At 38.9% G+C, this 11,987-nt stretch overlaps 1 protein-coding gene and 2 non-coding genes across 3 annotated transcripts; 2 read left to right on the forward strand and 1 right to left on the reverse strand.

The window, feature by feature from the left end:
- Positions 1-1,025: 1,025 nt before the first annotated feature.
- Positions 1,026-10,625, reverse strand: LOC117991813 (trimeric intracellular cation channel type 1B.1). Its single transcript, XM_034979427.2, has 7 exons — positions 10,381-10,625; positions 8,294-8,450; positions 5,898-6,070; positions 5,313-5,412; positions 3,831-3,951; positions 2,810-2,974; positions 1,026-2,468 (listed from the first exon to the last, which is right to left on the reverse strand). The coding sequence occupies exons 1-6, from the start codon at positions 10,499-10,501 to the stop codon at positions 2,819-2,821; spliced, it is 828 nt and encodes a 275-aa protein (XP_034835318.1). The 5' UTR covers positions 10,502-10,625; the 3' UTR covers positions 1,026-2,468; positions 2,810-2,818.
- Positions 9,639-9,710, forward strand: TRNAP-CGG (transfer RNA proline (anticodon CGG)). Its single transcript has one exon. It is a non-coding gene; the product is annotated as a tRNA-Pro (tRNA).
- A 512-nt stretch (positions 10,626-11,137) lies between the features above and the next one.
- On the forward strand, positions 11,138-11,210 carry TRNAV-CAC (transfer RNA valine (anticodon CAC)). The gene has a single exon. It is a non-coding gene; the product is annotated as a tRNA-Val (tRNA).
- The last annotated feature ends 777 nt before the right edge of the window (positions 11,211-11,987 follow it).

Here is an 11,987-nt window from a genome sequence, read left to right on the forward strand (position 1 = left end):
GACTTCGTTACACAAACACTAAAAATTGAAAAATAATTTAATTTATTACCGAATATATTATGTATACAAGAGTTAATATAGTTCCATAATAATACTTTTTGGTGCCGGTGCCAATTAGCTTTAGCTGCGCGAATCGTCTAGACTTCATATTTTTATGGGACTCCACCATGGCACCTCATTGGCACCGACCCCAAAAAATATTATTATGGAACTATATTAACTCTTGTATACATAATATATTCGGTAATAAATTAAATTATTTTTCAATTTTTAGTGTTTGTGTAGGTAACGAAGTCGGTTTTTATTTTTTTTGTAAAAATTTTTTATTTCACAATTTTTAGTGGCCCCATGGAATTATGCTATGACTGGTTAAAAGTCTACTGTTTACTGAGCTATTACACTGATCGCGAGCAATTTACTCTTATCCGTTGAGGAGTTCCAGTATCTATCTTCGAAGATGTTCATCAGATCTTCACCAAATTGAAATGGGACCAACTTTGAAGTATACCCTTTCAAACAAAAAAAGAATTTTCAAAATCGGTCTAGGCGTTTTCGAGTAATCGGGGAACATACATAAAAAATAAAAAAAAAAAAATAAAAAAAAGATTCCGACGAATTGAGAACCTCCTCCTTTTTTTGAAGTCGGTTAAAAAGTCGTTTACACGTATGCTTTATGGAGCATTTTGTTGCTGTTTCATCACTGATAACTAAACATAGGATTTAATACCTCTAGAACTTACGGTTTTTCATTAAATCTGAGTTAAAGTCACAATGATTCTAGGTTATATACAATTTACCTTATAATACTGTGAAACTAAATGGAAACTAATAAAAATATCCGCAAGTTTAAAACCACAATTTTTAATTTTTGAGTGGTTATTTAATACTAGGCTAATTATCATTAATTTATATTGTGTGTAAATTGGTGGGTCAGGATCTGTCATTCTTCTTTGATAGAGGTCTACCAACCTACTCACGTACTGTAGTTCCTGGCAAAAAGAAAAAATGTAAAAAAAAACTCAAAAACCAATAAAAACAATATTTTATTCCTTCCTTTACAATAGGTATATTTTTTACAGTCACAGCTAACAAAGAGCTTAGTTTTTTTTATTTTCACGAAATAAATGAGCCTCACCGCTTGCACCCATGCGATTCAGTCAGATTTTTCATGAAATACTAAGTATGTACCTTTGGTACTTATTAATTTTTTATTGTCCATTACTTGCTGTGCTGGTGTCAATTTTACTTAATTTAGTGCCGATTTTTCAATTGCTAACACTGGAATTCATAGTCAAGATAGGGGCTTCTTTATGAGACCATTCAGACGACGTGTCATATTATTATTGCATAATGTTATCTGAATGGTCCCCTAAAGAAGCCCCTATCTTGAGTATGAATTCCAGTGCAAGTGTTTGGTCAGTTTTTCTTTAGGTTTTTCTATCAGAAATCTGTCAAATTTATTCATCAGTTAAAGTTTATTTTATCACATAGACATAATATATGAGATAATATATTACTTCGTTTTATCATTAGATTGCACCATCTATGCATCTAGATTTATAAAGGAAGTCGGATGATTCGTAATTCGTTTCGAAATCTTAACTTAAAGTTACAACGCTTGAATATTTTTTATTTTCACACTTTTATTCCAATAGATATGTGACACGCTGCATAATAAATAAAATAGGTAATTTTTCTTACCTAAAAATAAATTAATGCCTAAGTAAGTAAGTATATGAAGTTATAATAGGAATACTAGACAAATCGTCTCCATACATATCTACTACTATTAGTAGGTAGGTACCTAATTGGTAAATAATAATTTCACAGCTTTAAAATCAAATTAGTATCTAATAATAATTTTACTATGTCAACATTGTAAAAAAAAAGTAACTAAATAGTTTGGCAACATTAATACTTATAATATTATTTAGTTGAGTTACCGTATAACAAAATATTAGTTTTCTATCCTAATAATACAACATGTTTAAATAAATAGGAAAAAAACCAAGCTTTATGCTTCAAATGATAACCCCACCCCAAATATTGGAAATGCTATACTATAGGCCAAATGATTGATCACGGAATTATGAATGATACTCGGGCAGTATGAAGAATGTCAAAAAAACAACAATTTAATATTTCAGTACTTTATCATATTGCCCAGGCATTATTCATTTCCTATTAACCACTTTGCCCGTAACAGTAACATTAAAACCACACAAATACAATATAAAGAAACAATCACCGTATACCTACGTCCTACGTATAAAAACCTAACATTTATGACTAGTCAAACTTATACTTAAATCCAAGCTTTGGTCGTTGTGCCATTTTTTTAAAAAGGTTTATAAGGGTTTTTTCTATTTTTTTATATAATTTATATTTTTTTCTTCCAAAAATGACGTCGCAGTTGGTGTTGTCGCGGTCGGTGTCAGTTTGTAAATGAAATTACGAGTCTCTGCGACCTGAAAAAAGTTAGAAATAATTGGAATTTCTGTTTTTATTAGTATTATGAATTAAAAAAGTCACCTGCATATAGTCCTAGCACAACTACTGTAGATACTGATATGAGACACTACACTGACACAGTACTGGTATGAGATAACGTGTTCTGCTTCCAAACAACATCATATTTTTAACCGACTTCAAAAAAGGAGGAGGTTCTCAATTTGTCGGAATCTTTTTTTTTATTGTATACCATATTGATCCAACTGGCCATAAAGGTCCTGTCCATATCGATCCTCCAGTTACTATGGTGAGGGGCACGCGGTCATTCGGTCTGTTATTTTGTACAGTTCATACTCACGTAAAAGAACTAGTTAGTTTTCTTGGCATCCTTAGTCTCCTCCTTGGGCTGGCCCTTGCCCAGCAGTTTGGCCAGTGAGTCCCAGATGCCGCCCATGAACAGCGCGCAGAAAAGATTCTCAAATGGCACGAACGGGTCGTGGATGCCGAGCAGGATTGAAGATAACTGAAATAAAAGATTGGCATTTGAGAAACCGCACTTGGACAGTGTGACAGACCTAAATTTTTCTCATCCCGAGAGGGCCTGGGCTCAACAGTGGTGCAGCGATGAATAATTGAGAAAATAAGGTGTCGTAAAATTGATTCACCTGATTGATTCACCTACAGTCCTAGATGAATCAAGTATGCTAGATTTGAGAAACGTAAGGCATCCCCCCACTAGGTAGACGGATGACATCAAGTCGTCTAAGTCGGGGTGCCGACTGCAGACCTTTACAATGCTTCGCAGTCCGATAGTAATATAGAATAGAATAGAATGTTTTTTTATTCATGTAAACTTTTTACAAGTGTTTATGAATAGTTAGGTAGTTTTAATTTACCACTGCGCGAGGCCACTGCTACCATTTATAGCGAGGGGTACTAGTTTCTAGACGGGACTAGATCAAACAGTTCCTTGCACGCTCTACGTATTTATCCTGTAGAATCTAGAATCCTCTTGAGGTAGTGCAAAAGTATCGCAAAGACAGCAATTATGTAGTGTAATAGTATTATCAGGCGGCACGCCGGCCGTTCCAATTAGATGTAAAATCCTAAACCTAATATCTTAATCCTAATAATATTGTAAATGTGAAAGTGTGGATGTTTGGATGTTTGTTACTCAATCACGCAAAATCGGCTGAACCGATTTGGATGAAATTTGGAATAGAGATAGATTATACCCTGGATTAACACAGGCTACTTTTTATACCGGAATATCAAAGAGTTCCCGCGGAATTTTGAAAATTGTAAATCCACGCGGACGAAGTCGCGGGCATCAGCTAGTAAATAAATAATAATAATAGTCTTAACAGTAGAATTGGTACCTTGAAGTATACGAAGAAGATGACTATGCCGAAGTAGACAAGTGCGTGCGGCGCGGAGATGATATCAGTCTTCTTATCCAGCACAAAGATCACTGATGCCACCAGCGACGCTTTCGTGTAGCTGCAAATAACATACACCAATTATTATTTTTAAATAAGTTTTAAACCTACTACTTTATAATTAACTACCTCAATCAAGGCAGGTCTTGTTTACCTGCCTATATTTTTTGGCCTACCTCCTGTACTGAAAATCATAAAAGTGCAGAGGATCAGGAGAGGATATTTTAAGATTGCGTCACCTAATCCGGTATTTGACAGCTAGTCAAATCAGTAACTATTTATCAAACGTCAAAACGCGCGCTTAGTATGCGAGATTCTATGAAATACCGGTAGGTATGTGACGTCACAATCATTTCACCTGCTTTTTTTAGTTTAATCGATAATTTAAAATGGTTATCACACATAAAACTCACAAAGGACGTGGATTTTACGTATTTTGGAAGACCCTCTATTTAATAATCACTGAGAAAGAATATATTTTTGAAAGTTTTATATATTCGGTCGTAAGCCTATTTCACGATATTGTGTCATCGATAACCAAATAGTTAGTTAATTTATTTTAATTGTAAAATACATTAACAAGTAGGGTAGAGATGTGTTTATGTCTTGTTATCAAATTATATTTATGAACACCTACCTAACCATATTTAAAAAATTCTAATAATAATTAGATTACGTACCTATGTATTTATTATCATTATTAGGTATATGCCACTTATATGACTTATATCTAGGTAGAATTATACCTATGGTATATTCTATTGACTGAAGGCAATAGAAATCGGTCTGCCGTCTGAGCACGGTTCAGTGAACATTTAGGACACAGTTTATTTAAAGAGAAATAATACAAAATGTCGTTTAGATAAATTTTAGTGAACATTAGCTTAATAATTTATGTGCAGTGGTATTTTCCAAGAGTCTCAAGTACGAATGTAATATATGTAGCCTACTTAATAAAAATAAAGATAGCGTGTAAACGAGCTGGCGGGTCACCTGGTGTTAAGTGATTACCGTCGCCCATGAACATTTGCAGCACCAAATGAATCGCCGATGCGTTGCCGGCCTTTGAGGAATTTGCCTAGGTTTTCGAGTCTTATAACATAAGTATACTTAAATAGAATTTAGGCTCCCAGGCTCGCGTGTTGTAAGTATGTTTACGGTTATTTTTTATTATCCCTCAAACATTTTTTTTATTACGATAGTTAACGACGCACAATGTGAGTTTGTTACAAATAGGTATAATAATAATAAGTACTTAAGTAACCCGATCCAAGACAAGGTAGACCACAAACCAATAAAGAACATCAGATTGTCCAATTGTGTGTGCATTAATCACATTGCCTGGGAATTATTCATAATGACCGATTAATCATTCCGAGGTAAAATATACCAAAAGTGTATTACAACTACAAGACAACTTACAAGCTGGGCTGCATGGTTTCCATGGCTGTAGGCGTCCATGCTCCTCGGATGAGTCGCTCCAGCAACTTGGAGAACCCGGCTCCGTTACCTTTCAGAGTACCTGAAAGAAGAATACAGTTTAGTTTTGACCTTAGGCATTTTGATTATTGTCCGAACTTTCAACTGGACCAAGCCCCAAGCCGTCATGCAAAATCGGACGATATTGTGTCGGTGTGCAGCCGACATTGGGTAAGCATAGTAGGCGACAGGTTGATATGGCAATCGGGGCGTTGATGCCCCGCACATCCGCACAGCCCCTGTGCTAACCCGGCGCAGGATAGCGCGATTGACGTGCGGGGCGTCCTTCCGCCTCATACCCCGATTGGAGTCGGAAGGTGCTCTTAGAAATTCCTCAAGTACCTATCAATCCTCCTTCGTGTTTGGAGTGATTTGGATTCATTGGATTTGCATTGGCATATTTAAGAAAAAGTTTGTCCTAAAAAAGGTTTTTGTTAATTGAGGATATTATTTTATCTGCCATTACTTTCAACGGTAGAAACTTGGCGCCCTTGTATCCAAACACGGGATTAACTAACTGGAACTTACCCACAATAATCATGATGACGTACGCGTTGGGGTACAGCTTGCCAGCGTGCGTCACTCCGTCGTACACTTTCTTGGCGCGGTATATCTCTTTCATAGCCGCCGCTACCACTTTCACTGGTAGAAACTTGGCGACCTTGTACCCTACGTCGAACGGCGTGTAGAATACTACATACCTAGAATAAAAACCAGAAATACAGTTTAGTTCCATAAGATTGGGCCTTATAAGAAAGCTCTAGAGTCACTCAGCGGGCGATGGAGAGAGCTATGCTTGGAGTTTTTCTACGTGATCAAATCAGGAATGATGAGATCCGTAGGAGATCCCCATTATGTTCTCAAAGGTGTGTAAAGTTTACCAATCCGCATTGGGCCGTGTGGCGGATTATGACCTAAACTCTTCTGATTTTGGGAGGAGACGCATGCTCAGTAGTGGGCCAGTAATGGCTTGGTCATGATGATGCAGGAGAACCAGAGTAACCTAGCTCAGCGGTTTGCGAACTTAAAGGGCAATGGGTAAAGGCTAGAGCACATTGTTCGAAAAACGATAGACGTTGGGGTCAGGATGGGATCCCCCGTAAACTGTTGACCACCACCTCTGATCTTTCCCGTGAATATCACTAGCATTCTCCATTGTTGATAGCTATAAGTCCCGCAAATTGCTGATGCGCGTGGCCGCCATTTTAGTGACGTCAGCACTAGACTGAAGTTTCGAGCTGATGGTATATTTTTATTTCGGCTGACGTCAAAATGACGTCATTTCGATGTTAACGAGACATGGTTCCAGCGCAATAGTAATTTGCGGGACTTATAACAAGACAAAGGTTTTGTGGTTTTGACTCTACTTGTTGTTGCTTCTCTATGGCTCTATGTACTCGGTTCGATGATCTGCATAATGAATCTACTAACCAAGTAACTGTCCCTATGCGGTGTGTTCTTCAACGGTGCCAGGGTGCGCTCTCCCAGCAATCTGTTAATCACCATCCCGCCCGCGAATATCACCAGCCTCGTCGACAGCTCACAAGACAGGTTTTATTTGACTCTACTTTCCAAGTGACTGTTCCTGTGACAAGTTGCGGCGTTCTTCAACGGATAGGTTCACCCGGTAACCCGTACGTTGACCATCATCCCACCCCCAAATATCACCAGCCTTGTCTTTTGTATTATTGGCCTTGACAGCCAATAAGACAAAAGTATTGTGGTTTTAGGTTTCAACTCTATTTGTTTTTGTTTCTTCTCTTAGATGACTATATATGATCTATAATATTGACGACTCCTTCATGTTCCTGAATGTTCACTTACCAAGTGAACATTCATATAAATGACAAGTTGATGTGCGTTCTTCAACCGCACGAGGATAGGTTCACCCAGCAATCCATACGTTACCACCAGCGAATACCATTATTGACGGTCCACAAGGCAAAGGTTTTGACTCTACGTACCACGTGACTGTCCCTATGACTAGTTGCGGCGTGTTCTTCAACGGCGCCAGGATAGGTTCACCCAGCAATCCATACATTACCACCAGCGAATACCATCATTGACAGTCCGCAAGGCAAAGGTTTTGACTCTACGTACCAAGTGACTGTCCCTATGACTAGTTGCGGCGTGTTCTTCAACGGCACCACGATAGGTTCACCCAGCAATCCATACGTTACCACCAGCAAATACAATTATTGACAGTCCACAAGGCAAAGGTTTTGACTCTACGTACCACGTGACTGTCCCTATGACTAGTTGCGGCGTATTCTTCAACGGCGCCAGGTTAGGTCCACCCAGCAATCCATACATTACCACCAGCGAATACCATCATTGACAGTCCACAAGGCAAAGGTTTTGACTCTACGTACCAAGTGACTGTCCCTATGACTAGTTGCGGCGTGTTCTTCAACGGCGCCAGGATAGGTTCACCCAGCAATCCATACATTACCACCAGCGAATACCATCATTGACAGTCCACAAGGCAAAGGTTTTGACTCTACGTACCAAGTGACTGTCCCTATGACTAGTTGCGGCGTATTCTTAAGACAACGGCGCCAGGATAGGTTCACCCAGCAATCCATACATTACCACCAGCGAATACAATTATTGACAGTCCACAAGGCAAAGGTTTTGACTCTACGTACCACGTGACTGTCCCTATGACTAGTTGCGGCGTATTCTTAAGACAACGGCGCCAGGATAGGTTCACCCAGCAATCCATACATTACCACCAGCGAATACAATTATTGACAGTCCACAAGGCAAAGGTTTTGACTCTACGTACCAAGTGACTGTCCCTATGACTAGTTGCGGCGTGTTCTTCAACGGCGCCAGGATGGGTTCACCCAGCAATCCATACATTACCACCAGCGAATACCATCATTGACAGTCCACAAGGCAAAGGTTTTGACTCTACGTACCACGTGACTGTCCCTATGACTAGTTGCGGCGTGTTCTTCAACGGCGCCAGGATGGGTTCACCCAGCAACCCGTTGACCACCATCCCGCCCGCAAATATCACCAGCATTGTCGACAGCCAACATGCTAGCGGGTGTTTTCTGGAGAATGCTTGTGCACCTGGAAATGTCGGAGATATGGATTTTAAGCAGAGTCACTTAATTTAAGTGATTAGGTAGGTACCTAAGTCCTGCAGCTATTACCAAAATTATGACTAAAACCGCAAATAACTAGTAAAAATCGCTAATAAATGGTGCCATTCAATAACTTAGTCGCGGTCGGCACTGTAAATAAAGACATAAGACGTATTTACAAATAATTGCCTTATGTCGAAAGACTAGAGAGTAGGTACGGATAGAACATAATTAGTAGGATAGTACGAACCTAATCGATTTTCTGCTGTTATCACATTTCACATCTACGTAAGTAAATAGGTAGGTGCCTCACTATAATAATTTGGAAACGATGTCCTTCGTGATAAATGATAAGTATGATCTACCTAATAATTAATTGATAATGTAGGCAAGCGCGGATCCAGCGTTGTGGGCACGTTGGGCATGGGCCCACAACCCTAATAGACTTGTGACGTCACACTTTCATGGTCTATTCAGGTTGATAGGCTGATGATATTGGTTATATCCAATGCCCACAATGCCAACAACTCTCCCGGTCAGCGTAACTACCGTAGAGAATCGTTTTCCACTCTTCGCAGAGTAAAATCTTTGTTGCTTGCCTCAATGGCACAGAAAATATTATCCGGGCTAGCTCTCCTAAATATACACAAAGATTTGAAACCTGGATAATATGTAAGAATGCACTATATCGATCATGAGCGAGTTCATATTCCGACTCGCACTTGGCCGATTTTTGGGTGGCTGTGCCCACAACCTTTTTTGAGGGCTGGATCCGCGCCTGAATGTACCTAGGTTCCTTTCTGTAAGGATCGCTAAGTTAACATAATACTTAACAGCTTAGTATTATGAAGTGCATAGGGTTGCTTGTTCTGCACAAGCTTGTGAGTTTAGGTGCTTCTTCCGGGACATCATCAATGCCTCATAATAGTGGTGTGATAACTGATGCCTACCTAGTTACCTAAATACGGGTTTGTTATACTTATAACTGAACAGTTCCTTTCTGGATTTAACTAACTGATCTAAATACCGTATGTAGACGGCAAGATCCCGTCAAGATCAGCTACCTACCGAAACAAATAAAGACAAGCAAGTATTTTTACTATGCCTAAATATTCCTTGTGGTAGGTACCTTCTTATGTACAAATAGATTTTGAATTTCAACTGTCTTAAATATGGCTCGTTGGTCTAGGGGTATGATTCTCGCTTCGGGTGCGAGAGGTCCCGGGTTCAAATCCCGGACGAGCCCAAAATCTAATTTTTGTGGAAACCTGTTTAAAAACTACCGCGTTTTTTACACAGAGGTCTAAATAAATGTGTGTCAACGTTATAGGCTAGCTCTGGCTGACCTATTTTTATGGGAAACAGGCGCCATCTAGCTCAAATTTTAGCCATTTGTTTTGAGGTGGAAATCTCGATGGGATCTCATCTCAAGCTGTGTTTACAGCTTCCTCGAATAAAACATAACCTCTCAACCAAATTATTTACTGGTTTCTTTAGTAAATACTACTTAAAATATGCTTGTACCTAATCAGAAGGGACCACGTCATAGGACGATAAAAATATTGCAACAGATAAGTATGACTGCGATAGGGAAAAGAAATATGTTAGGTATTTTGCTTGTTAGTCAAAAAAATGCCTATTCAATTCATTCTAAGTTTGGAAATAAAGAGGTACCTAGGTATGTCCAGTATCCTCGAAATGAACTATTTGTACACGACTAGTCTGTAACCTACGAGAGATTTGTATCTTAGCAAGGAACGATCTATTTATAAACTATTGGTAGCGTTATTTTTACGCTATAATTTTAGAACGATAAATCTCATTTCCGTGATAAAGAATGTTGGGCGACATAGAAAATTGGTGAGTAAGTTATAATTGGCGGGTTTTTTTCGAATTAAAATTTATTTATCACTTACCAGCTCCCAAGTCTTCCCGCACCGCTAGAGCGCATAGTAATGAATGCGCTATATCGAAATACGGGTACATTTTCAGCTTAATGACCTGGTTGGCCAGGTCTAAGAAGGCTTCGGGATCCATGGCGGTGGATTGTTGTGTAACTTAGGATTAATACTGTATTTCTAACTTAACACCGACGATTTTGTTACGGTCACGTGTCCGCGACTGTTCGCGGGCGAAGTAGCCGCGAGACTAGCGTATAGCTCAGCTCAGTCATTGGCTGTTATTACAGTAGCAAATGTAGATTGTAGAGTCGCTTTTTTTAGGGTTCCGTACCCGAATGGTGACAAAGGAACCTTACTACTAACGCTTCGCTGTCGATCCGTCAGTCCGTCTATCTGTCAGCGGGCTGTATCTCGTGAACCGTACATAGAGAGCTGATAATGTCATAAAATGTGTATTTCCATTGCCGCTGCAACAAAAATTAATAAAAAATTCAATATGGCTGCCATGACAACAATATAACTAGGTACATGACAAAAAAAATTTACGAGGTGTAAATAATATTTCTTGGACTACAGAATCCTTCGTGTGCGAGTCCGACTCGCACTTGACCGATTTTTATTATTTTGGTCTCCACTAACTAGCAATCGGAATCGCGAATCTTGGTGGCTGCTTTGCGGGCTATAAACAACAGCTGCTGTAACATTCCTTTTTATCTTTTTATTTTTGTCGATGATTTAAATTCCGTTTCTAAATTTCGTCGTTCACTATCAAGTTTCCGTAGTGTAGCGGTTATCACGTGTGCTTCACACGCACAAGGTCCCCGGTTCGATCCCGGGCGGAAACAGCTTTTGAATTTTTTTTATTTACTAACTTTTTATCATAGTTTAAAAATGAATCACTTAAATGTGTTACTCATCGCAACTCTCGAGAACAGCTGAACCGAATTCGCTAATTCTTTTTTTATAATATTCCTTGAAGTACGGTGACGGAAAAATTTAATTCAACCTCCCCCTCAATTTTCTAAACTCCACCCGAGCGAAGCCGGGGCAGGTCAGCTAGTTTGGAAATAAATAAAATCTATACTTATCAAGCAGATGGAATTTGGTATCGTATATTATTATAAAGTTAGTTTCAGTTAAACATATTATTAAAGTTAAGGCAACTTTAAAATCCGGTATCCACCAAAGCGGAGATATTGTGTTTAGCTGATGGATCAATCAGATTAATGCAAAGAATTTCTAAGTACTATGAAACGCAAAACGTCATAATTTTTTCATTAATTTATCTATGGTCGCGATTACACCTGTAAGTTTTGCTTACGTACCTAATTAACTTATGGCTATTTACTAGTGTGACTCCTCCACTCCTTATTTATTTATTCAGACACAAGTTAGCGCTTAACTGCAATCGCACCTGTTGGTAAGTGATGATATGATGAGGTTGTATAGGTCGGGAGACCTCATTACAAAATTGCTTGGATTTCACTTTACATGCACTTTCCTCACAATCGAAGTGAGGAAACCTGCATGCCTGAGAGTTCCCCATAATGTTCTCAAAGGTGTGTGAAGTCTACCAATCCGCACATGGCCAGCGTGGTAGACTATGGCCAAAACCCTTCTCA

The sequence above is a fragment of the Maniola hyperantus genome, chromosome 20, assembly GCF_902806685.2.
Source record: "Maniola hyperantus chromosome 20, iAphHyp1.2, whole genome shotgun sequence".
Classification (NCBI taxonomy): domain Eukaryota; kingdom Metazoa; phylum Arthropoda; class Insecta; order Lepidoptera; family Nymphalidae; genus Maniola; species Maniola hyperantus.